This window comes from Pelophylax lessonae, assembly GCF_965119305.1.
Source record: "Pelophylax lessonae genome assembly, chromosome: 3".
Lineage (NCBI taxonomy): Eukaryota > Metazoa > Chordata > Amphibia > Anura > Ranidae > Pelophylax > Pelophylax lessonae.
The window spans coordinates 110,471,893-110,499,835 of NC_138770.1; the positions used below are offsets into that span (position 1 = coordinate 110,471,893).

General features: G+C 42.4%; 1 protein-coding gene across 1 annotated transcript in view; it reads right to left on the reverse strand.

Moving 5' to 3' along the window:
• CLIC5 (chloride intracellular channel 5) overlaps positions 1 to 25,821 on the reverse strand; it is a 200,310-nt gene extending 174,489 nt beyond the window's left edge. The window contains exon 1 of the mRNA XM_082251894.1: positions 25,299 to 25,821. Coding sequence (XP_082108020.1) covers positions 25,299 to 25,697 — 399 coding nt within the window. The 5' untranslated portion in view covers positions 25,698 to 25,821. The remainder of the gene's footprint in view (positions 1 to 25,298) is intronic.
• Between the last annotated feature and the right edge of the window lie 2,122 nt (positions 25,822 to 27,943).

Sequence of the window (27,943 nt, forward strand, 5' to 3'; positions counted from 1 at the left end):
CTCCCCTCCCATCCCCTTTATATTATCCCTTACCTTAATAGAATGGGACTCACCTCCCATCCCCTTTATATTATCCCTTACCCTAATAGTATGTGACTAACCTCCCATCCCCTTTATATTATCCCTTACCTTAATAGTATGTGACTCCCCTCCCATCCCCTTTATATTATCCCTTACCTTAATAGTATGTGACTCCCCTCCCATCCCCTTTATATTATCCCTTACCTTAATAGTATGGGACTCCCCTCCCATCCCCTTTATATTATCCCTTACCTTAATAGTATGGGACTCACCTCCCATCCCCTTTATATTATCCCTTACCCTAATAGTATGTGACTCCCCTCCCATCCCATTTATATTATCCCTTACCCCAACAGTATGTGACTCCCCTCCCATCCCCTTTATATTATCCCTTACCCTAATAGTATGTGACTCCCCTCCCATCCCCTTTATATTATCCCTTACCTTAATAGTATGTGACTCCCCTCCCATCCCCTTTATATTATCCCTTACCTTAATAGAATGGGACTCACCTCCCATCCCCTTTATATTATCCCTTACCCTAATAGTATGTGACTCCCCTCCCATTCCATTTATATTATCCCTTACCCTAATAGTATGTGACTCACCTCCCATCCCCTTTATATTATCCCTTACCTTAATAGTATGGGACTCTCCTTCCATCCCCTTTATATTATCCTTTACCCCAACAGTATGGGACTCACCTCTCATTCCCTTTATATTATCCCTTACTCTAATAGTATGGGACTCACCTACCATCCCCTTTATATTATCCCTTACCCTAATAGTATGGGACTCACATCCCATCCCCTTTATATTATCCCTTACCCTAATAGTATGGGACTCACCTACCATCCCCTTTATATTATCCCTTACCCTAATAGTATGGGACTCACATCCCATCCCCTTTATATTATCCCTTACCTTAATAGTATGGGACTCACATCCCATCCCCTTTATATTATCCCTTACCTTAATAGTATGGGACTCCCCTCCCATCCCCTTTATATTATCCCTTACCTTAATAGTATGGGACTCACCTCCCATCCCCTTTATATTATCCCTTACCCCAATAGTATGTGACTCACCTCCCATCCCCTTTATATTATCCCTTACCTTAATAGTATGGGACTCTCCTTCCATCCCCTTTATATTATCCCTTACCCCAACAGTATGGGACTCACCTCTCATCCCCTTTATATTATCCCTTACTCTAATAGTATGGGACTCACCTACCATCCCCTTTATATTATCCCTTACCCTAATAGTATGGGACTCACATCCCATCCCCTTTATATTATCCCTTACCTTAATAGTATGGGACTCTCCTTCCATCCCCTTTATATTATCCCTTACCCCAACAGTATGGGACTCACCTCTCATCCCCTTTATATTATCCCTTACTCTAATAGTATGGGACTCACCTACCATCCCCTTTATATTATCCCTTACCCCAATAGTATGTGACTCACCTCCCATCCCCTTTATATTATCCCTTACCTTAATAGAATGGGACTCACCTCCCATCCCCTTTATATTATCCCTTACCTTAATAGAATGGGACTCACCTCCCATCCCCTTTATATTATCCCTTACCCTAATAGTATGTGACTCACCTCCCATCCCCTTTATATTATCCCTTACCCTAATAGTATGTGACTCACCTCCCATCCCCTTTATATTATCCCTTACCCTAATAGTATGGGACTCACCTACCATCCCCTTTATATTATCCCTTACCTTAATAGTATGGGACTCACCTCTCATCCCCTTTATATTAAGGGACTTTATACAATCCCTTACTCATTTTATTATTACTTCAATAATTCCTGCTGCCCCCTAAAACCCATAATAACTCCTAAATTGCTTTAGTAACACTATAATGTATTTTTTCTATTAGTAAAGTATATCTTGAGAAAGAGAAAAAGAATGAAAGAGAAACTGAAATTGAGGGTGGAGATAGCATGATAGAGAAAAAAAATATCTTTTATGGTTGAACATTTAGCAATTATTTATGTCAGCGCTCCATTTAACAAATTAATATGACATACACCATACTATATTGAGCCAATAAACAGTTTTTTTTAAATGATGGCAGCTTGCACAAGTCAGAAACAGCTGTCAAAATATTGCAGTACCACCATTGTTCCACTTGATGGCAGTGTTTCCTCTGTTGCTGGAGTCATACAGTATCAGTTCCTATTCCCAGAAAAAGAAACTAAATTGCCTTTTGGTATAGAAAAAAAACACACAAAAAAAAAAAACCAAATGCCCCCAGTCTCTCACTTGTCTTGTGCATTACATGTATGTACTGTACGTAATGTGTGGCCACTGCTGATGTGAAGGCAGGCTCAGATCTAAGGTGGTGCTAGGGTGGGCTGTGCCCACCTAGATTTATGTTGCCCCTGTATTCAGGCACTCTGATGGCAGTCTGTCAGTGACTCGCATACTGACATTTTTACTGCACCCCTGGATCAGATAGACTAGATCTGGCCCTGTGTTATGGGTTTATTGAACCTTGGATGTAAATAACTCCTGCCATTGATGTCTGGTCCAGCAGAAAATAAATCATTGGTTCATCAAATGATAATCTAATATGTGTAAGAAATCTTTATACAGCACAGCGTGCCAATCATATGAAAAATTGTTTGTTTGTGCAAACAGTCATACTGCTAAACAAGCCCCAATACCACTGAGTGATGACGTGGCTTAGAATTTTTACATTTTTATTTCTACTGATAACATGGAAATGAACAGGGATAATCCAGCACTCCCAGTTACTTTAGCGCTGATTAGACATACTGGCATAAACATCTCAGGCTACAGCTGCGTATACTCAGAGACTTGGAAAGCGTGTTATCAGAACAGGATCAGACAGTGGACAGAGCAGTAATTGCCAGACATCACTTTACATTTTAGGGCCCATTTACTCTTTGCCATCAAGGTGTGTAGTGGTAACACATGCATTACCGCAATGCACAGCGTTTGCATTAGTGCACTGCGGTGAAATGTATCTTTAATGCCACTTCAACACAGTAATCCAATGGACTTTGGTGCGTTACATTGGGAAAAGTTCTGTAAAGCTATTTTGTCCATTCTGGTTCAGTGGCATTCTATTTATTTGGATGCTGCCTGAATGTAACTCCCATTAAGGTGCAACATAACGCATGCTAGCGCAACGTACTATAACTGGTTCTCTTTTAGGACAGTTCCTTTTATAGAAAGTAATAGACAAAGAAGAGGTAGATGTGTATCTTGGGTGCCAGAAGGTCTAGTCGTTTCTTTTTAAATAATCGTGAATATCCAAGTTTGCAAAGATCACAAATTACCCAATCTGTCTATGGAAAGCCTTAAAGTGCAGGTCCATGCATGACCCAAATTTAGCCCTTAAACCTCCCTTTCCCTTGTAGAGAATGTCCAAGCATAATTTTTATTACCTTGTTCCTGCATTGAGAAACAGCATTTAATACTCCTTGCGACATCATCATCAGACTTATAAAATTCTTGCAGGGGCAGTTGTTGGGAGCTCAGTTGCTATTGAGGTGGCAAAAGCCCCAGAACTATCTCCAAAGATCGCTTTCTCTGCACATGGTGTGTGGCAGATCCAAGGCTTTTTTTCTGAGAGAATAGATGCAGGAACTCCCCCCTTCTGCTTCACCCTTCGTCTCTTTCCCCTACCTACCTCTGAACACAATCCCTTGGTTCCATCCCCTACCCAGCTCTCAGTACCGCCCCATTTAGAGAACACAGAACCAATTATCATTTTGTGCTACTATGCATGGAATTTGTTAATGATAACAAGAAAAAACTAAAATAGATCCCCCAGTAACAATAGTCCCTCCCCAAGCAACAATGGACCCCCACAACAAAATCCCACTCAAATAGAAAATAGACCCCCAGCAGCAACAACATATCTCCCGGCAGCCAGCTTTAATAGACCCCCCCCCAGCAACAGTAGACTGCTCCCTCAACAGTAGATCCCTCCCAGAAACAATTGACCCCCCCCCCCCAGCAATTTAAGAGCCCCACCAGCAACAATAAACCTACCCAGCGGCAACAGACTCCCACGCAGAAATAGATCCCCATCAGCGACAACAGATTCCCCAACAGCCAGCATTATTATACCCTACAGCAGCAAGTGACAATAGACCTCTCCCTCAACAGTAGATGACCCCCAGCAACAATTGACCTCCCCCTGCTACATATGACCCCCCTTCAAGGACAATAGAGCCCCCAGCAGCCAGCAACAATAGACCCTCCTGCACAGCCCAGCACTCCTTGCCATTACATACATTTAGTGCTGGAGGTGCCGGATCTGCGTTTCCTCACGTTCCTGGGCAGATCAATAGGTATTTGTCTGTAATTGCAGCATTTCTATAGAGAAAAAAAACCTAAGAAAATGTATTGCACGGCTATACTGTATAAAGATTTATATTGCCCTGACATACACAATAATGTTAAACCACAAAGAAGGGAATATAGAGGCCAAAACTGTTGCCAAAATCTCTTCTAAAATTCTTCATTACTTGTTGCATGCTTGTTTTGGGTTAATAACTCAAAAAGAACTGAAGCGAAAGGCAAACAGATAATATTTTCACCAATGGTCGCCTACATGCATCTCCTATTGAAATTTTCTACTGAGCTACAAGCCAATTGAATTCTCTTCTAAAACTTTGAGGCCTTCCGAAGACTAATTATAGGGTCCAAAGCTTCCAGATATTCCTTATCAGTTATTGCACCTTACGGTGTGTACTTTCGCTGGATGACATAGTCACAGGTAAATGATAACCTCAAATGAACTGTAATATCCCCACAACAAAGTATGGTTATCTATCTGTAAGTCATTGATGATGTAAAATATGTAGTCCGAGATCATCCAGTGCCAAATGTTGCTGTGCTTCTAGAGAGTTCTGTTCTTTTGACACATGTACAAAGCTAGAAAATTTTGCCTCGAGTATAAATTGGATGATTATAATTGGGATGTACTTACTTTGGACATAATGTGTCCTTAAAGTGATTGTAAAGTCATTTTTTTTATAAATTACCTTGATATACTTACCTGCTCTGTGTAATGGAATTATAGATGGCAACTCACTTTGATCAGTAAGGTATACAAATGGAGATCTGCAATCTAATCTTAGTCATAGCTGGAGGGATCCCATCTATGCTAGAGGTTATGATCTACCATCCAATCCCAGAAGCAGGAAAACAACTTTTTCTGCAAGTTGTTTTCTCTTTTAGGTTCAAAACTGCCTATGTACTGTTTGTGTAACTTTTCAAACTCAACTCTTTTTTTGTCACCTTTTGTATTCCGTTTCACCTAATGATAGTAAAGCGTAATTTTTTCATATTTTCAAATATTAAATCCTCTGCCCTTGTTGTTTTAACTTTGGATAGTAGAACGATTTTTTTTCTGCCACTAAATACCTTATACGGCCCACTTCCTCTTTCTTATCTGGTAATAAGCCTAGACTAATGACATCATGCACAGCTCTCTCTCTACGTCGTTTGCCAGCAAGGGAGGAGGGATGATTCATAGGAGAGCTAAAGAGAGCTGTAGATCTGGAGGGGGCTGGATGAGGGTGGAGATACCAGGAGACTGCAGAGATACATGAGATACATGAGTATTCATCCAGAGAGGAGAACTGTGCAAGCAAGCAGTGGTGTGAGTGTGTTTGTCTGTCTGTATATATATATATATATGTGTATGTATGTGTGTGTGTCTGTACATATATATGTGTGTGTGTGTGTGTGTGTGTGTGTGTGTGTGTATATGTGTCTGTATATATGTGTGTGTGTATATGTGTCTGTATATATGTGTGTCTGTGTAAATACAGGAAGTGAACAGGCAGCAGCTTCAGCTGCCAACAGTTAAGTCTGGCTGCAGCCAGACTTAGTGCAGGGAGATTTCTGCAGCATCTTTGGCAAGTACAGAACCACAGTACATATAAAATAAAATCCAAAGTGGTTGGAGGGAAACTTCACAATGGCAAATATGTTTTCATTACAAATTATGTGAGCAGACTGCAATTCTTCTTTAAAGAGGTTCTTCAGCCTGTAAATAAAAATGTAAAAGTCATCAGCTACAAATACTGTAGCTGCTGACTTTTAAAAAACACACACTTACCTGTTCCTGGATCCAGTGATGGCCTCACCCAACCTGACTCTTTGGTGGTCTCCAGGTGCAGGCGTCCTAACTGTGGGCAGCCAACTGTGACTCTATGTGGCTTCACAGCCAGCTGCCCACTGCGCATGCGTGAGCTGCGCTGTGCCTCATGATTGGTCCCGCAGTCTCCTAGGACCTGTGACATGTCCCATTAGTCTGTGAGAGGAAGGGGGGGCAAACTTCCACCCAGATCATTGCAGTGATCTGACCGGAAGTTGTAGCAGGTACCTGTCAGAAACAGGTACCCCCCCCCCCCCCCAAAAAAAACATCCCAATTTGCGAAAGCAGAACTGTTGGTTGAAGTTTCCCTTTAAAAATAAAATATGAGTGTGACTTCATTTTCCCTTTAAAAATAAAATATTAGTGTGACTGCATTGTTCTCGGTTGCTACTTGTGTCCACATTGGGTACATTGGGATCTTGCAATAATTTGCCTGCATACTTTGCAGACGGTGACAACTTGTACATCATCTAGCCTCCCTTGACCCTGTACCCTTGAGACCCTGATCCTTGACACTAATAGTTTATTATTTTTTATTTTTAGACATTTGTTTTAACAATTTATGGCAAAGACCATTTAAGACAACTGAGGAATGAAGATTGTACCATCAATTTAGGTAATGATTATTTGTGGTAAAAATTGTCAACACGTTATTAAAGGCAAATTTTAAAAAATTTACTTCAATTAATTTTTATTTGATTTTCACAAAAGGAGGACAAACATATACCAAACATAATAAATTTAGAAAAAAAAAAAAAAATATATAATGAGAAAAAAAAAGAAACATATAAATATGTTAGAAGATTACACTACATTATGACATTATATCTGGCAAGAACAAGAAACGTAAAAATTCAGTACCATATACGTTCAAGACCTAGGAGAATACCTGGCAAATACCTAGGAAGTACCCAGGAAGTACCTAGGGAATACCTAGGGAAATACCATCATGCCTTGAGTCACGCCATAAACTGGCGTTAGTATTCCATTAGACACTATGAAAAAAAAATTTAAATAATTAACATGTTATGCTCACCTGCTTTTCATTGGCAAATGTGCAGGCTTGCTCACGAGCCGGGCTCTGTGTGTCCATAGACACACACAGCATTGCTCTACCCCGCCCTCCTCTCCCTCCTCACAGGATCTCCCACTGCTGCCTCTGTGCCTGTGAGGAGAGAGAGAGGAGCGATGCTGCTCTCAGGCACAGTGCTGGATTGAAAAAGGAGCCAGGTAAGTATTTGCGGGGGGGGGGGGGCTGGGGGGGCGCAGATACATTCTGCGCAATAAAGAGGAGGCCCAGGCTGTATAAAAATGTTAAAATTTAGCATATACAAATCCTGTAGCTGTTGACTTTTAATATAAGGACACTTACCTATCTAGGGATCTCACAATGTCCGCACCCCTAGTCGATTCATCAATCGGTTTTGGGTGCAGGTGCCTGTATCTGTAGTAAGGGAAGCCTTGCAACTTAACAGCATTTTTCCTACTGTGCATGCAGTAAGATGAATGATCCTGCCATCTTCTGGGACCTCTGCGTGTCCCAGAAGGAAGCGTGGGAAAGGAGGAGCGGCAGAAAATGGCGTAAATCGCCATTCGGGGATCTCACCAGGAAGTGGGAGCGGGTACCTATCAAAATAAGGTACCAGCTCCCCCCCCCCCCCCCCAAAAAAAGTGCTAAATGTGGCAGTGAAGGGGAGGGGCTGAAAGCAAGTAGAGTTTCCCATTTTGGGTTGGAGCTCAATTTTAAGGTTAAAAAAACTTTAGAACCACTTTAACCACTTGCCGACCGCCCACAGTATATTTACTGCGGCAGTCAGCCCCTCACAGGCAAAGCGACGTAGGACTACGTTGCTAGCCTGTGAGGCTCTAGGGGGCGAACGCGCCCCGCCGGATGCACGCTCCCGCCCCCGCTCGCTCCTGCACATCCCCGCGCGTGTGACCAGCGGACCCGATGTCTGCCGGCCACTCGCGATCTCCCGTTGGAGAGGGAGAAAGGCAGGCGGCTGATGTAAACAAAGCCACCTGTCATTCTCCCCTGTGTAAGAACAGAGATCATACGGTCCTGCTATTTAGGATCGTATGTCTCTGTTGTTACACCACTAGCCACACACCTTGACAGTTAGAATCACGCCCCTAGGGACACACTTAACCCCTGCATCACCAATAAAGTTAACCCCTTCCCAGCCAGTGTCATTTTTACAGTAACAGTGCATATGTATAGCACTGATTACTGTAGTAATGTCACTGGTACCCCCAAAAGTGTCAAAAATGTCAGTCAAGGGTCTGATCTGTCCGTCGCAATGTCGCAGTCCCGCAAAAAAATCGCAGATCGCCGCCATTACTCTTTCCCTTTGTTAATAAACGCAATAACTTTTGCGCAAACCAATCAAAATAAGCTTATTGCGATTTTTTTTACCAAACATATGTAGCAGAAAACAAATTAGCCTAAAATGTTAAAAAATTTTGATTTTTACATTTTTTGGGGGAATTTCATATAAAAAAATGTGAAAAAATATTGTTATTTTTGCAAAATTTACGCTTTTCTTTTGTTTATAGCGCAAAAAGTAAAAATCACACAGGTGATCAAATACCACCAAAAGAAAGCTCTGTTTGTGGGGGAAAAAAGGACGTCAAATTCATTTAGGTACAGCATCGCACGACCGCGTAATTGTCCGTTAAAGTCACGCAGTGCTGAATCGCAAAATAGGGCCTGGTCAGGAAGGGGGTAAAATCTTCCGGGGCTTAAGTGGTTAAGTTGTAAAATGCAACAAGGTAATGCAACAGTCACCAAAAGTTCACAGTGACATTATAATAAAGAGTTTATCCAATAAAATACACCAATGGGTGATTATTGAAAAAACAGCAAAGTACCTTTGCCACCCATAGCAACCAATAATATTGCAGCCTTTATTTTCCTAGCACATCCCGAAAAAGAGCTGCAGAGGGATATCCTCGAGAAAGTAAACAGTAATGAGATGTTTCACAATATATAATAGTTGTACTTGGCTGATTGAATAAAAAGGTGAGTCATACATCTGTTATCATAACTTATCTCTTGATAAATGTTTATGGAGCTTTGCTCTCAATCATCTGCAAAATATCTATCAATGTTCTGCAGACACAATGCAATTAGCTGTCCTTGTACTGGCACTCTGAGTCTATGTACGCCTCTTAGCACCTAAGATGACAAATATTTTTAGGTGAACCAAAACGCCCTTTTTGTACCCATGGTCACATTGCCACCACAGACCCAAACCCAGAGTCCCTAATTTTCAAAGATGTAGGAAACTTGCATACATGAGGTTAGAAGACCATATATTTGGTGGAATCTAGCTAAAAATAGAGGTAAATACAGGTAAAGGCAATGCTTCACTCCAACAATGAGAAGCAAACCTCTATTGGATGAAAAGAAAGAGAGATGGTTCACAATCAAAAGTAAATGATCTAATGTCTGAGATATTGGTCAATACTGTTTGTACAGAAGGCACATTTCCATGCTACAATAAAGGCAATAGGCAAAAAAGGAATATTATGATTTTGTTTCCATCAGTGATTTCAAGCTTGACAGAGGAGGACCTTTTATCTATATCAATGTTACATTGATGTCCCTGTGCAAGATAAACCATGACCAGGCTGTTTTCATGATGACCATCGTACCTGAGATTAAAGTTCTTAATACATTATGGCAGCTAGCACAGCATTTTTTTCCATGTAGCACCCTCCTAGATAGGTGCTAGGAAAAAGCATTATTATGCTCCATCTGCTTATCAGGGGAGCCTGATCTGTTAGTCATGCCTGTTGCATGTGTCCAGGTGTGAGTCACTTGGTCTGAGGGAGTGTCCCCACTGTATCCAATAGGGGAGCCTGTTGGACAGTGAAGGAAACCTGGCCAGTGGCAAACTGACTTTTGTGGCCGTCCCAGTTGGAGGGCACTACCACTGTGCATCCTGGGAATGACCATAAAAGCCAAGGGCACATGCGACAGGGCATCTTTGGCAGGAAGCAGAGTCCCAGGAGGAGGGTGACAACTGTCTCTCCTCCTTCTGTCTGAGGAAGGTGGTCACAGGCAGTCATCCTAGTGAGCCAAGTGTGGAGCTGAGCCTGAAGGATCCTGGAAAGCTGACGGTGGAGCTGCTGGCAGAGTCACCTGGGAAAAACAGTGTCGGTGAGTACCAGGGGCTTGCCAAGGGGTCCGCCCAGGAAGGGGAACCACTCCAGTGAAGTTAGAGGATAGAAGGTCAGCTCACACAGTATGCAAGAGTAAAGGGGGTGCAAAGTAGAACCCTGAAGAGTAGGGGTAAAGGGGGTGCCAAGCGCGGCCCTGAAGAGTAATTCACTACACAGTTCGCTTATCAAAAACTTCACTACAGTAGCAAGGTGAAGCAGCGGCCTTGCCGCACTCAACATAGTTAGAAGTCCTAAAATTGTGCATAGTTCATCCAGTTGGAGTATCCCACTCATCCCTTCTCCTATCCAAGTTCTAAAATAAATCCAACAAAAAAACACATCCCCTGGACTGTTTTCTGACTGAGCCAAACGTGTGTACTTTGAATTGCTAAGTTGTTGCTATGGGTAACCCAGGGGAACCCGCTTTAAGCAGCTCCCTAGGGAGTAGTGCTACGACCATAATCCCCTTTAATTGTAGGACAAGCATAAATGACCTAGCTGTCACTTGTAGCCGTCTTTCACATCCTGAAAACTCCAATACATTCGGTTCATAATTCTAAGCATGTGTCAACCGGAGAATGACAATTGTGAGTCTTCTCACCAAATATTTCTGGCAAGAGTGGCCATGCAGTACTTTTCCAATGATGAACAAATCCTTAAACTACGGTTAACAATTTCACTTGTAAGCCAGAAGGTTCTTTTTCTACTAAAAATAATTCTTATCAAGTTCCATCAACGCTAATATTTCCATGTTGATAAATTTTACTTTGCCATTAGAAGCTGGGAGGGGCCCTATTTACTACCAGTGGAAAGCACCTTGAATATGGTATTGCAAATTTCACCCTCCAACAACATATTTTCTCAAACCTCTTGTAAACCCCCCTGGTAACCACCTGTAGTAATCCAGACCACACATTTAATAGCCAAACAAGTCCCATTAACGTGACTGTAAAGGTTTTTTTTTGTTGTGCAAGTTCACAAACATGTTATGCTTGCTTGCTCTGTGCAAGGGCTTTGCACAGAGCAGCCCTGATCCTCCTCTTCTGGGATGCCCCGGCATCGCTCCTGGCTCCTCCTCTTTATAGGTGCCCCCAGGGAGACCCGCTTTCCATGGGGGCACCCGTGTGGGTGCGCTCACGAGTCCCACTGCTGCGTCCATTGACACAGACAGCAGGATTTGGCCCCGCCCCCTGGCTCCCGTGTCACTGGATTTGATTGACAGCAGCGGGAGCCAATAGCTCCTGCTGCTATCAATCTATCCAATGAGGATCCGAGACAACTGGGTTTGTTGCTGGAACGATCAGGTTTGGCTAAGAATAAGGGGAGGTCTGGGGGGCAGCTTCAGCACCAAAGGTTTTTCACCTTAATGCATAGAATGATTCTGCCTACGATCCGAGACGCCAATATGCGAATGGAGCCTTACTGATGAAAAGCCCATGGGGATTTTCACCTTTACTGATGTGCCTACTTACCCCATACTTTTGTGAGTTGCCATTGTTTTTATTAAATTATATTCATACTTCTACACTTAGAGACGCCTCTCCTTGTATTATTTCAGCTGTGTTGGAACCTTCTTCTGTTCCTGCGTTGGTGGCGAACTTGTTATATGGATCCTTAACTGGAGACTTGTTTAAATCTCCTAACATAGAGCAACCTTTTATTACTCCAATGGGTATATGTTTTTCTTTGTCATAGAAGCTTTTGGCACCGTTTTACCATGTGTACAATAAACACAAAAACCTACCCACAATGTGTGAAAATGTGTTACAAAATAAAATGTAAAATGGAAAGCTGCCTACATAAATACCCACATACAGATATTAATAATAATTTAAAACCATATATGAAAAGCGCTAATCTCAGTGTTCAAGCATAGTTAATGTCCCTTTAAATCTGTAATACACTACGTGCAAATTATGTTTGAAATAAAGTCTCAAAAAAGTCCTTTTTGTATTCAAAATATTAACGTGATAAAAAGTCAACAAAAGTACTTGTGAAAACCAGCAATGGTAATTTATTTATGCAAAATTCTGATTAATACATTTTTAATGGAGTCAAAACAGAAACATTGGTGGTCTAGTACAGCATTGGTGGTCTAGTTCTCAACCCTTTTCTAATCGTGGCACCCATTAGTATGTGGAATCCCGATGTACCCCAGTCTCAAATGTAAAAAAAATGTAAATGTTACTTAGCAATAGAAAACCTGAGCCTGGGACGATGCACACAACTGCCTTGTCGAAATTAACTTCACAACAGAAGCCCTTTTGACATCAGGGGTTCCGAAATTAAATCAAAGGTCCTCCTATCGCATCAGAGCCCCCCTATACATCAGCGTCACCCATCAAGTCAAAGGCCCACCCATTTCATCAGAATAGCTCCCTTAAATCAAACTCCCCCCTTCAGATCAGAGACCCCCTTTCACATCAAGGGTTCCCCCATCAAAGGCCCCCGTCACATCAGAAGTCCTCCATTATGTCAGAAGTCCACCTATCACATCAGATCCCACTCAATGTCAGAGTTCTTCCGAACAGTCTGTTGTTTACCGAGCGCTCGGGTTCGGCACATCACGGATCGGGTGGACAGATTATTATGTGGGGCTGGGAAAGACCCAGCTGTCATGGTACACGTGGGTACCAATGACATAGGCAGAGGAAGATGGAGAGTCCTAAACGATTTTAGGGACTTAGGCGCTAAGTTGAGGAGTAGGACCTCCAAGGTAGTATTTTCAGAAATACTACCTGTATTTCGAGCCACACCAGAGAGGCAGCGGGAGATTAGGGGAGTTAACAAGTGGCCCAGGGCAAACATACCAAACTGTGCCCCCCCCCCCCCATGATGTATGAACATGTGTCAGCATACTTACCGAAGCACAAATTCCCCCTCCTACCAGAACTAATCAACCCCCCTGCTGAAATGCCTCCTCCCAGCATAAATCTTCTTCCTCTACCCCTAAAATTTTCCCTCCGAGTAAACAAACATCTTCTCCTCACAATCAAAATCCCCACCCCAATCCCCCTCTTAGCACAAATCCCCCCTCCCCACACACACATTTACACATATACCCCTGATCATCCCTAGTGGCACAAATCCCCCCCCCCCCACACAAAACAAAAAATTCTTACCCCCGGGTTACCCCAAAATTCCCCCACTTACCACAAATCCCTCCCCCCAATCTGCTCATGGTGGCCCCCCCCACCTCACATGATGCCACAGTGGCTAGGGCAGCTGCACCTCCTGCCCACCCCTTGCCCCGGCCCTGACCCCTAGCAACCAATCAGAGTTTTGAATATTGAAGTCCCCTCGGATAGGCGATTATGTCTAATCTGTTGCTATCGGTTACAGCACTTTACACATCATTATTCTATTCTAAAATCTCTGTTCAGATAAAATACTCATCATGGACACTTACTTCCATGAGATGTGCATATTAAAATGTTTTTTTCAATTGGGTATTAGGTTACCATGGGGAAGAATGGCTTTCCTAATTACAAATGTGCGGCAAGGCTTTCATGCAGTCCACTTTGACATTAATAAATCAGAGAAGAGTTTCCACCTCTTTCAGGCCATAATTTAGGTGTCACCATGGCGATGTGCTCGTCATGACCACTTTCCTTCAAATTGAATGAAATTAAGTCATTTTCTGTTTTTTTAACAACTTTATTAGCATAATAGTGGCCCAGAACAAAGTATATTCATTTTCTTTCTGGGTTACTATTCATAACCGTACAGAGACAGCTTTACATATATCAGAAGGTGAGCACGCCTAAAAGGCCTGGAGATACAAATTCTGAATTGTGCTGCTCTATGACCAAAGGTTATTGGTGCAATCTAATTATTGACTTGTACTGTGGTAATAAATAGTGGAATTTACTATATATTCTGCTTTGGTTACGTCTTTACTGTCCTAGGTCATCATAGGGGTCAGTGGATAATTGGCACCGAGAGGGGGGGGGGAGGTTGGCGCCCAACACACCCAGACAGACAGTTTAGCTCTTCAAGACAGTGAAGATCAGCGGGAAAGGTAAATATTAACCCCTTTTTTTGCAGGGATTGCCTTTTTAAACTTTTTTTGCAGCTATGGACAGAGTTGCTTTATTATTTCTGCATTAAAAGGCTATGGGGGAATTTATTAAGGCTGGAGCAGACAAAATCTAGATCACTGTGCATGACAATCAGTGGTGGCCCGTCCATTGGGGGCGCAGCCCCCCCTATCCATGCTTCCGGCCCCCTAATCTACATTCAGGGCGCCAGACGCATGGATTCCAATGGGGATTTTTTTTTTAAGCAAGTGATTAGAGCCAGAGGCTCTAATATGCTTCAAAAAAGGGTGGGCTCGGGGCGCAGAGCACTGTGCCCTGAGCCCACCCAGTTGTATGACAATAGCGAATGAATATTCGCTATAATCACACTGATTTTCCTCCCAGCCAATCAGGAAGTGGGTCGTGAGACCCCTTTCCTGATTGGCTGAAAAGGGAAGCGATTTTACTGGCCATTGGCCAGGAAGAGGGAGGAGTCATACAGCCAGAGGAGACTCACAGCCGCTTGGGGAAGGAGCAGCCAAGGATGCTGGCTTTCTGGCTGGGCAGCCAGCCGTCGCTCCCAGGAGGGGGGGGGGGGTGTTAGATTTGATTACCGGCCGGCCGTATTGCCGGGGGGGGGGTTTGGTCTTGTGGCCCCCCAAATTTTCATTCACCAGCCGCCACTGATGACAACCAATCAGCTTTTAGCTTAATTTTGTTCAGTTAAAGTGTTACTGAACCCAGGAGCCTGCATTCACTATATCTGGTCTCTCACAGTACACAGAACGTGGAAATGCAAAAGTTTTAGTAAATTTAAACAGCTATATACCTTTTCCTATCAGCAGTATATAACAGTCTTGTGACTTCTATCAGTGTCCGGCCGAGCATTGGTTAAAGCTTGTAGGAGAAGTTTTCATTCTCCTCCCACTGTCCTATGAGGCTGCATGACCCTTGATCAGGTCTGGACAGTCCTGATTGGCCCTGTGCTGGTCACATGCATGCTCCATGCCCCCCCCCCCCCCCGGCTCTGTTTTATCAGCAGATAGATTGGGGACAGTAAAAAAAGGGGAGGATCAGAGAGGACAGGATCAAACTGTCTTTTTAAACAATGCTGAGGATTAACCCCTTAGGTTTCACAGTGAGTATAACAAGCATGCTTTACTGCATATACAGACTGATTTTACTGTTGTGAGTTTAATAACACTTTAAACATGAAAGCTTGAAGCTGATTGGTTGCCATGCACAGCTGCTTCAGATTCTGTTTGCCCTGGTCTTAGTAAATTTTCCCCAATGAGTGTCCAAGGATGGTTAAGGATTTTTACATTTTGATTTTTGCTTAATTGTATGCAGTACAACGGGAGGGGCATAGGAGGCGGGAGCATTTAAATGGTGGGAATTTTAGAGTCTAAATGTCTTCTTTAACATGGTAATTTAATTTCAAAAGTTATTTTGAATTTATTTAATTTTGCCACTTTCAATAAAAGAATATTTGGTCATCCTGCAATGAAAGTTCATGTTCAGTCACCTCTTTTCAAGGGGTGGCACCTGCTTGTACTCCGGCATTGTCACCTTGTTAGGTGTGATCCTGGAGGAGATTACAAGTGGCTATGCTGATATGCAGTACATTGCTCAGGCATTGTCCACTGTTGTCACTACCAGAAAACTGGTCTTGGCATGTCGGTGTTCTACTCTTGGACCTTGAGCACGGCTTCGTTACTTCTGGGTTATCTATCACTAAATTAATTTTTGTTGAATGTATTGTAAAATGTATTTATTGTTGTTTTTTTTTTATCCATCTAGAATTATCAAATCAGCTCCTGAAGAAGCAAAGTATTGTAAAACATGTTAGGCTTCAGTTATTGATGCTGACCAATTCCAAATGTGCTAGCAATTACCACAGGGCTCTGGTTTACCAGCTGGCCCTGGTCCAGCGTTAGCATTTGGTTTGGTCAGATACTCAATTACATTAGTCTGATTTTATATGGTTTTAGATTATGATGTAAATTTTGTTATGAATAAAACTTTATTGATTTTATAATTGGTGCCTAAAAAGTCCATGTTTCTTCAATATCTACATACTCTAGTCACTAGGATGTGGCACTTGTTATCATCCATTATGTACCCACAGTACCACCCTGTGATGGTGTAATTTCTATTTAATCTAGAAAACTGGTGTTAACTAATGATGTGCTGCCAATACTGTAAGTAAGTGCATGTAAGCAGGGAGCAGCTAAAATAGGCTGGAGGAGCTCAAAATAGCTGAATTGTAAAAAAAAAAAAAAAAAAAAGGATAAAGATAAGGTGAAAACAGTATTTTATGGAAATTTTAAAGCGGAACTATGCTCACCTCAGCTCCAGCAAGGCGGCATCCTGCCAGCCGCTGATATCTTCCAGCTTTTATTGGCTGAGCCGATATGGCATCACTCCCAAGTATGCACGGGAGTGCAGACAGATTCGGCATTGCCAGATTCCTACAGTGAGCTGCGAATGCACAGCTCATTGTTCAGGGGCGAACAGACAGGTGGGTCATTTTAATACAGAAGAGACAAAGCATGTCTTGTCTGCACAACATATCCTGCCTGCGTCGCCCATTTTTTGACCATAAAGTTCCACTTTTAAAATGGCATTGGTTTATCCAATGTCAAATATTTTACATGCAGCTTGTGGCGAGATCAGGCTCCATATGCTAAAACCATATCTTTAGTGCTGGTTCAGCTCATCTCCACTGAAACATTTCTCAAAGAATCAGAGAAGCTGTGCCTAGCACAAAACATGTCAGAATAGACCTGTTCAGTCATGTCAGAATGTTATTGCTGACTACAGTAAAACCTTGGATTGCGAGCATAATTCGTTCCGGAAACATGCTTGTAATCCAAAGCACTCTTATATCAAAGCAAATTTCCCCATAAGAAATAATGGAAACTCAGATGATTCGTTCCACAAGTCCTTCAGTTTATAGTCTATATACAAAGATTATAGCAATGTGATAGGTTGTGTAACCATAAAATGTCCATCCACAATATGCAGCCTTCCCAAGGGGATTAGAAGCAAAATTTAGCAGATCTACAGAATATAAGAGAGATGAGAGGCGCCTCTGAGTGTAGCAATATGGTTACATTTAATGAAGGTTAACATTTAGCAACTCACATGGTTGATGATTAAAATAGGCACACCTAAGTATGCAGGCATCCGGGGTAAAGCTGTCCACATAGACTATCTTCTGAACCACGACTCTCACCACTGTCAGTCTGCAATCGTGACCAGGAAGAATAGCCTGCAGTAGAGTGATCTGAAAGTGAGGCTTTGGATCACTTGTGGAGTGCCGCAGGGAAGGGATGATGAAGATGGTTGTGTAGAGGACGGTCTATGTGGACAGCATTACCCCAGATGCCTGCATTCTTAAATGTGTTTTAATCATCAACCAAGTGAGTTGCTAAATATTGAACCTTCATTAAATGTAACCATATTGCTACACTTTAGAGGCTCCTCTCTTCTTTTTTATACATGACGCTACTTGTATATCAAGACATCGCTTGTTTATCAAGTCAAAATGTATTTAAAAAATGTGCTTGTCTTGCAAAGAGCTCTCAAACCAAGTTACTCTCAAACCAAGGTTTTACTGTATTTATAAAGGGAGAGCATTATTTTGTATATTGGTGTGCGGCATTATCATTGCACAGAGCAGGTAAGTACACATCCAGTTTAACAGTAATCTATCTTCTTATACTGAGTCAACCTTTGATCAACTTGCTTTCATGCTTTCTCTCTCTAATTGGAATTCTGTACAGAGTAGGCATGGAGGGGGAGGGAGGGAAACAAATGATTCTCTCTGATCTATTTAGCTGTTTGTGTAAACTGAGCATTTGATCAATAATAATACCAGACCCTTTTTCGTTTTTTTTTTTTTTTTTTTTTTTTTGATGAAGCTAGCATTATTTATAGAGCCTGCTAATTTAAATGAAAAAAAACATTATTATGCATTATTTAATTTTTTAACTGAAAATGAGAACATATATTAAATTCCCAGGACAAAAGCTGAGAAACAATTTTTTATATGATTCCGAAGGAGATATTTGGAATGACCTTGGGGCTTTTGCAATTGAAAGAAAACTACATCCGGATCCCTGCTGGGGATAACATACACAAGTTAAGACTTGTTTGAATTACAACATTGTTGATTTCATTTGTATTGTTTGCCAATCATTTGATAATACATTTTTATTTACAGTAGTCAAACCTCATGTAAGTAAATAGTGTGGAGATATAGGGACCTGCGTCGCATTAACTTCCTCTTTGCAGTGTAAATTGAAGTTTGACTAAATTCCTGCACCTTCAGACCCTTAGATCACCCCAATTCCTGCACCTTCATACCCTATAGATCGCCCCAATTCCTGCACCTTCATACCCTATAGATCGCCCCAATTCCTGCACCTTCAGACCCTTAGATCAGCCCAATTCCTGCACCTTTAAACCCTTAGATCACCACAATTCCTGCACCTTAATACCCCAGATTACCCAAATTCCTGCACCTTCAGACCCTTAGATTACCCCAATTCCTGCACCTTCAGACCCTTTAGATCAACCCCAATTCCTGCACCTTAATACCCTTAATTACCCCAATTCCTGAACCTTCAAACCCTTTAGATCACCCCCAATTCCTGCACCTTCAGACCCCTTAGATCACCCACAATTCCTGTACCTTCAGACCCTTTAGATCAACCCCAATTCCTGCACCTTAATACCCTTAATTACCCCAATTCCTGAACCTTCAAACCCTTTAGATCACCCCCAATTCCTGTACCTTCAGACCCTTTAGATCACCCCAATTCCTGCACCTTAATACCCTTAGATCACCCCAATTCCTGCACCTTCAGACCCTTTAGATTACCCCAATTCCTGCACCTTCAGACCCTTAGATCACCCCAATTCCTGCACCTTTAAACCTCAGATCACCATAATTCCTGCACCTTTAAACCTCAGATCAGTCCCAATTCCAGCATTAAAAACACAGAGCTTTTACATTGATACCTGCTGCAGCTGGCAGATACATTATAACAGTGGAAAAAACATTAGTAAAATAATGCAAAGAAATTCCAAATAAACGTGAGCCCATCAGAGTTCTCCTTTACATCAGGGTTCCATCAGGACCCCTGTTACATCAAAGTTCTCAATAAGGTTCATCCTTACATCAGAGTCCCCCTACATCAGGGTTCCCATCAGAGTGTTGGCAATTGCATTATTACAAGTGTGGAATCTATGTCAGATCAAGGGGGTCTGAGACCCATTTAAACAGGTGCCATGTCTCTGTGAACTTGTAAATCCCTATAGAACTAATAATACTTAAATAGTCATCAGCAAAGAAATGCTTGGCATTAGACATATGGTAGAAATCACTATACCACTGCATTATCACATAACTATAAATATAATTTCAATATTGTTGATATCCATACATAATCAATATTCCACTCCCAAATGTGGGCGTAATGGTGTATGGCCCCAGTAGCTGGGGCTCCCTTGTATATGTAAACAAAAAATAAACAGAGGGCCTGAGGCTCTGAGGAAGAGGCGAAGCCTTGAAACACGTTAGCCATTCGCTGTTGAACTATACATCCGTGATGCGACAATCTTAATGTACAACGCGAATATTGATGTGCCCTTGTCAAAAATTAAGTTTGTGAGTATGAATTTGTAATTCTTTTAATAAAGCCATTTTAATTGAGGATAATGCTCTAGGCCTGTGCGCCCTCTGTTTCTTTTTTGTTTTCGGTGTTTCTTGACATCCCCAGTCTTGGGAGGGCAGCAAGGCTAGTGATATCCATGGTGAACAAACATTTTTGAGTCCTGACACCTATCGTGTGGCCCATCTTCAGGCGCAGGAGAGTGGAGTGTTTTCTGGTCCCTTGTATCTCTGTATGAGGTGCACCAAGGACTTTGTATAAATAGAAGGATAAACCAGTTATTTAATCACAATATCTAATAATCCAGTGTTTATGTATGACAAAGTCTGCCATCCAACAGTGTAGATTTCATAGTTAACCCTAAATCATAAATCCTACCCAACATAAGGAATGTCAAGAAAAGAGTAAATACAATTCAGATTATTATGAAAATGATATAGTGCAACTACCCAGCTGGTCCTAATGATGGTTCTTCGAGGCCATGAAATATCACTGCAGCTAAGGCTGAAATTCAACAGCTCAAATAGTCCCGCCAGCAAGTGATCTAGCAAGATTTAATTTTCTGACTAAAGTTCTACTTTAAAGCCGCAGTGAATACAGATGGAATACCACTGAGTCCTGAGGCTGACTCTGTTATTTGCAGTATGATGAATACTGATTCAGAAAGAAAAATATACATGCATGTATTTGTACTGTCCTGTGGTGAAAACTCATATTGCTGTGACATTTGGCTCATGGACCCTATTATTATATATACAGTATATTGGTCCAATGAAATTTCAAACAAGGGGGTAGCCTTAAAAGGGACACCTTCCAATTCCCTATTTTGTGGAGTGAAGGGAGTATCAGGCATGTACCATAACCAGGGCCGTCTTAAAAGCATCATGGGCCCCTGGGCAAAGTAATGCACGGGGGCTCCTACCAGCCTGCCCCAATTTACGTACCTACTCTCAATAATTAAAATATAAATAGTTGATAGAATTGAAAATATATTTATTAGTACTTTCATTAAAATAAATTTGAACCAATTAAAAAACATGCCATAAATCCAAGACTAATCAAAACAAAGGGCACAATAGAGGGGGGAAAGCAGAAGGGCACAGTACAGGGGGCAGGGGAGGGCTGGGCCAGGGCCCCCCAGGCCACTCTGATGCCCCATAAAAAAGGCTGCACCGCTTCTGCCACAGACATGCCTAAAGGATTCCTGGTGAAGAGAAGTAAAAAGTCCCCACCGCTGACCCATTAAGTGCGGGATGAAGACAAGGACAGAGCGCAGCCCAACCCCCCAGTATGGATGGCGTAAACTGTGTCTGAGCATAGGCTGGTTCCATGCTCCACTGGAGACTCTTCTCCCCTGGCCAGCCCCAACCGAGCTGTCCCAGCTCCCCCCAACCACCCTCTGCTGGCCAGGCCAGGAACCTGGATTCGGTCGGTGAGTAGAGAGTACCTGTAGCGGAGCTTCAGCCTGGAATGGGGGTCAGGAGGAGGCTGGGAAGAGAGAAAGGGAAAGGGGGGCCGAGTGGCTGCATTTGGTTTGTACTTGCCCCCTGGGCTGAAAGTTGCCAGTCAGCCCCTGACAGGGGGGATCAGGAGGGCACAGTACAGTCGGTAGGGATCAGGAGGGCACAATGCTGGGAGAACAGGAGGGCACAGTACAGGTTCTGGGATGCTTCCTGCAACACATCCACAAACAGTTTAGCAAAAAGCCGGACTGTCCCAACAAAATTGGGGACAGTTGGCAATTATGATGTAATGCAAGATTGTCATGGGGCCTCCAGGCACCTTGGGTGCCTGGGCAGTGCCCAGAGGTGCCCATGCATTAAGATGGCCCTGATCATAACCAGTGACTGGTGAGAGCCTGGAGCTCTGATGACATCTTCAGGACAGGCAGATATCTCCCCACCTGCTCTTCTAAAAAAAAAAAAAGCCTATCTATGGGCAGTCTAACACAAAATAAAAAACAAGGTGAACATAATTGGTAGGTAAATAGTAACGCTATTTATGCAGATTTACACATCAGATCTAAATGAGGTGCAAAAATGGTTGAAAGGTACACAGAGGGATTTGACGGCTAATTCCAATTTATGCAAAATAAAGATTGAGTTAACATTGATTAAAAAACTTAATTGATTCATTTTTTGCATTGGAGCTTGCAAAGCCTTGCATCCGTGATCAGTGGACCATGGGTGCAATGCTCAGGCTCCTGCAGACTATTCCACCAGCTGCAGATCAGTACCAAGGTAAAGACATTTGATTATTGAGCTGAAGGAATTGTCAATGGACAACAAATGCGGGAAAATCACCACACTTGTGCTCCATTAAGAACTACAATTTCTTCTGCAACATTGGAAGACAGGACTTGTAGTCTTTTCATTCACAGATCCTCTGAATTAATCTGTGAAAAAATGACACGGCTGTGCAGGCGGAGCCATGCCCAACATTGCTGAAATCAGGAGTCAGTGAGCAGAACTCCTGGATTCAGTAAGGGTGAGGAGTGAGGTTTGAGGGTGCAAGGCTGTGGACTATGACCATATTTCATGTTACACCCCTAATATAGGTGTAACATGAAACATGTTTAGAATAGTTGACTTATTCTTTAAGTCCAAAAGGGACTATTAGTAACTATAATATTTTTTGCCTTTCAAACTTGTCTTTCACTGTCAAATTTGGCACTTAGGTATCACCATAGCTGAGTGTGCACATAAAACTCAACTAAATTCAGTCAGCAAAAAAAAACTGCAACTTTATGCTGGTCTGCAAAGTTCAGTATAATCTTAATTTGGACTTTGACTGTTCATCTTAAAAGTATCAAGAAAACTATTTATTGCTGAGGTTTGTTTAAAACACAGAAAGGGACTGAAGTACACAGCCACACCCGCACATACTAGATTGGACCTTTAATTCTTAGAAGCCCTGTAGGGTGGGACAGTGGCATAGTGTGGGTTGCCAGCAAGTATTGCGCCCCCCCCCTAACCTATTGACAGTTAGTACTCCTCTACCAGAATTTATATACTATATATATATATATATATATATATATATATATACCTACACATATATACATAGTAGGAAAGTCTGTGCCTTACCCGAGTTACTCTGTGTGACCAACTTTCTCATCTACTCCATGCACTCTCCTAAGTGGCCACCCCCCATTCTACACCTCCACCCCCTCATTGAGTACCCAAGCATCCCCAATCCCCTCATCCCCTTGTTTTGCCCCCTAACTCCGTATACCCCCCACTGTGCACCCTCAGTCCCTCCACCCCCTTGTACACCCTAACTCCATATAACCCCCCCCCCCCCGCAGGCTGACTGGTAGTTGCAGGAGTTCTAGTGCATGGCCTGCAGGTTGGTGGCGGTCCCAGGGATGAGGGAGTAGAGAAGAGGAAGGAGAAGAGAGATCAGAGCCATCCTCAACTGCACCTATCAGCGCAAAGCATTCTCTGAGAGGCTCTCATGCACAGCGGCCGACCTCCTGTGTTCAGTAAGCAGCAGTGCAGCCACTCCCCACAAGACCACCCAGAAACAAGGGGATCAATGTAGTAGTGGTGCCTGCTACAGTGATTTCCAGCATTCAGGGGAACAGCCAGGAATGGTATATGCATAGTTACATGTGTCCAAGCTGGACTAATGTAAAAATATCCATACCTGGAGCTCTTCTTTAACGTTGAGGGCTATTGGCCAGGTTGTGTTAAGGGTTACATTTTGCAGGTATGTTAGGTGTTAAGGTTAGATGGAGGGAAAATTGAAATGTCTGAAGGATGATAATTGTTAGATAGGCAAATAATGAGGGGGGGGGGGTATGGGGAAGGTTAGGTCTTCTCTAGGTTTTGGGCTTCTAAAAATATTGTATCAGAATACACAGATAAATGGAAAGGAAAGTCCTGTGCTAGTGCCAGAACTCAAAATTACAGTTCTATAGCTGCGAGACACAGCATACAGGGAAAATGGCAGTTCAAAGTAAATTAGGACATAACTATTAAGACAGCTCTCTTGGTTATGGAGAAGGACTTGAATTTTTGGCTGGCACATGTGGTGTTCTTTGGTGCCAACCATTTGGTCATTGTGTGTTCTCTATTCCATGACTCAAGCAATCACCCCAAAATATTCTACACACCACACCCAACACTAAAAGGGCTGCATGTCACCAAATTATAATGGGGAATTCACTTACTCACTCATATCTTTTTAAATAAGTAATAACTTTTTCACCTTATTTTTCACTTACACTTTGTCTAAACAAGATGGATTTGCAAGAAAGACCTTAACGATCAAAACACTTCAATGGAAGAGTGCAGTAGTTACTTTATACATTTTCTTTTTATATTTACACAAATTACATGATATTAGCATCCAATTTCTGTTTCTAGACATGTGAGACATTTAGGAAAAGACTGCCAACATTTAGAAATATTTTCCATACAGGTAACATTATATTGTAATAAGTAATGAATATTTACTGCTATTAGTGGAATGGCTCAATGTTCACAAGTGCTCAGTGAAGCATTTGCAAAACAAGGAAAATTGGAACAAACTGTGTCTTGAAATTTAAAGGTTATGGGGTCTTATGTTAGGGTTAGTTTTAAAGGATGGGTTTAGCATTAGTGTTGGTGAGGTGATTTTGGGTTAGGGGGTTTTCCTTTAGGAGTTTTAGTTAGCAGCTGAGTCTGAGAGGTAAGTATAGAGGTTAGTGTTACGAGGTTGGGCTTGGGCATTAATGTTAGGGGCTCAAGTTTAGAAGAATAGATCCGGGTGCTCGGTGTTGCAGGTTGGTTTTAGGGGTTACTGTTAGGGCTTGCATTTACAATTAGCAGTAGCAGGTTGAATTTGGGGGTTAATGTTAAGAGATTAAATATAGGGGTTAGTGTTATGAGGTTGGGTTAATAGATAATGATAGGAGTTTGGTTTAGAATTCTGCAGAGAAGTGGGTTTAGTGTTAGGGAGTTGTGTTTAAGGTTTGTGTTAATGAGCTGGTTTAGGGTTAGAGTTAGAGTGAGGGTTTATGGGCTAGTGCTATGGGGTTAACTTTTCTAGAACTGTCCTGGTTCAGGAATAGTTCTGGTTTTTACCTGCTAGCACATTTATTTTTCTGCACCTTGCTTAGATTAACTCTACTGTAGCCCCCATCAGCATTGATGCTTCTTCCATATACCCACCACCCTACTCAATACAGAGTTATGTTTAAAAAAATCCAAACACAAGCACTTGGGCCAATGTAGTTCTTGTAAATGTGATTTTACTTACCCTGACATAGAGGGAGATATCGTCCTCTTGTGCCTCGTAGTCCACCTCGTCCTCAGTGGTGCTCATTTGCCTAGAGGTGTCCAAGACACGGGTGTGAAGCCCAAGTGGTGGCACATACTCTCTTGGAGAGGTGGGTGATGTTGGATAGGAGTTGATCTCTGTGGATGAGAATGGGGATCTTGTGTTGTCAGGAGATGTTGGAGTTGTGGAAAGTGGAGAAAGAGATGTGCTGTGGTTGAGTTGACTTTCTCCAATGATCAATTGCAGATTGGGTTTCTCTGGAGGATCCTCATTATTTAAACCTAAGTTATCAGGAATGCAGTAGATATTCTCCTCATTCACCCACGTCTGGGGCATTGCATTTTCATAGATACTCTCAGCTTCCTGTATGGTTGACATGATGCAGCTCAGTAACAATCAGGTTTGAGCCTTCAGCAATCAGTTTGAAATATACAATGACAAATTACAGCTGTATTTCATGCAAGTAGAGACCAAGGGAGATGCAACTGCTAATCTTAGTCTCCCATGAAGTGTAAAATGGGATCCAGCAATCATTGACCAGCAACAGCAGCCTGCTCAGAATCCGCAGAGATCAATGTGCAGAGAGTTGAGTATAAACTGTGCTTGAGGGTGGGGCAGCCTGATAGAGAGAGAAGCTGGGCATATGAGCTCCTCTCATGTATTCAGCAGGGCAATGCAAAGTATTTCATGCTGCAACAGTTGCTATGTACCTGTATGCCCTAATTATATTGTTAATTGTTGTGATTGTTTGTTAGCTCTGAAATACTGCTGGCCATAAAGTATAACCTGGATTCAATGACAGTTGGAAAGTTGTTAATGAAGTTTTATGCATCCACTAACACTTTATGAACATCTTTATTCAGCACAAGATGATCCATCAACAGAAACCTGTCAGCTCACCCATGTACAAACATGCTGAACCTTATGTGCAAAATTTAGATTTAGGAATCCATCCAACAATTGAAAGAAAACTATAATGGTTCTATGTCAATTTAATTTTTTTTAGATTTCAATATTTTTTATTAATTTTGTAAGAAAAAGTCACAAAGGTACAAATAGTCCATGACCTTGGAACAGGATAACAAGGATCATTTCAAAACATTTGACATGATATTCAAGATAATAAAACACTGGCATAAACATCAGCAAATGGTGTAGCTCCTCAATGCCAACTGGATCTGCGCCGGCCGGCCCGGGCCCCACCACGCCACTTCCCCTCTGGCGCCCCCATGGGAGCATACTGTACCCCGTGGGTGTTGAGCGGCCGCCCGACCCCCAGTTCATAATACCCAAACTAACCTTGGAGGAGTCCACCACCAGCAATTCAGCAGGGGTGCCACCTGTATGCCAGGTATAGGCAATGACTGTGAGATGCAGTGGTTGAGGACCAACATTGGTCCGTGAATGTCCATGTCAGTTATAGAACATTTTAAAAGAGAAGATAAAGAAATAGGAAAGAGATACGGAAAAGGAAATAAGGATAGAAGAAAGAAAGAAGAAGGTAGGTAGTAAAGTGTCGGTGTCCAGATCCAAGAGGATTGTAAGTAAACTATGTGATCCCGTTAAGTGGAGGCTCCCCCTCTGATCAGGGAGGGCCAGCTAGGTACCTCACCCAGGGGTCCCATGTTTTTTCAAAGAGGTGCATTTTGTCTTGAAGCATGGCCACCATCCTCTCATTTATCATGATTCAGGTCAGCTTAGCCTTTAGCAGCTCAATCAGCACCACCGGAGTTCGCCAGGAATGGGCTGCCGTGAAAATGAATGCTATTAGGAGTATGTATGTTTTTCACACAGACATGTAATACACGACAAAGGATTCCCAGAGCATTATAGGTTTGCAAAAGAGTCAGCATTGCAGAAACTGGTCCTTTTTAGGTACTCTCTTAAATTTGAAACTTAGACTGTACTGTATAGAAAGATGGTCAGTAGATGAGATGGGTCACTGTTCTGTCTGATTCACCTCTGTGTATACATTTCAGCTTGAGGTACTAAGCTCTATGAATAACAGGATCTTTTCCAAGTTAGGGCTACACCTACAGGAGCTGCTGGTAATTTGGGTCCTCTGCTCTGATCCAACTCTATGTGTGGCCTTACCCTCACTGACACCACCAGTATACGTTTCTGTAAGCCTCAGCAGGCACAAAATAATTATACTCACAACTCTTTACAAGATAAACAGACTGTATTGGCAGGTTAAAGTCATAAAAGTATAACAGGGTATATTGCCACATAAACTTAAATCAGCAAAAACACAATAGTGACTGTATAATTGACTTTTCAGGTCTTCTTGCAGAAAATTCAGACTCTGGCATACAATGTGACCCCCAAGGGCATAAACAGTAGCTCCCTATATAGGATAAAACGCCTCAAGTGTCCAGACATAACAAGCATAACAAATGTAACAAAACATAGTCCAGCTATGCCACTTAAGCAATATCAAACAAAGGGGCTAGGTTTAGGCCTGCAAGATAAAGAATTAGAGATAAACACAATTCTGCTTCCGCGGCTCCCTACCTCCATGGTCCCCATTCATGACTCCCTAGTCTCCCCGCCTTCATGCTCTGAATTCAGAACTCCCGCTCTATGCATTCCTCCTGCCTCCCCCCCCCACCGGGTTCTCTGAG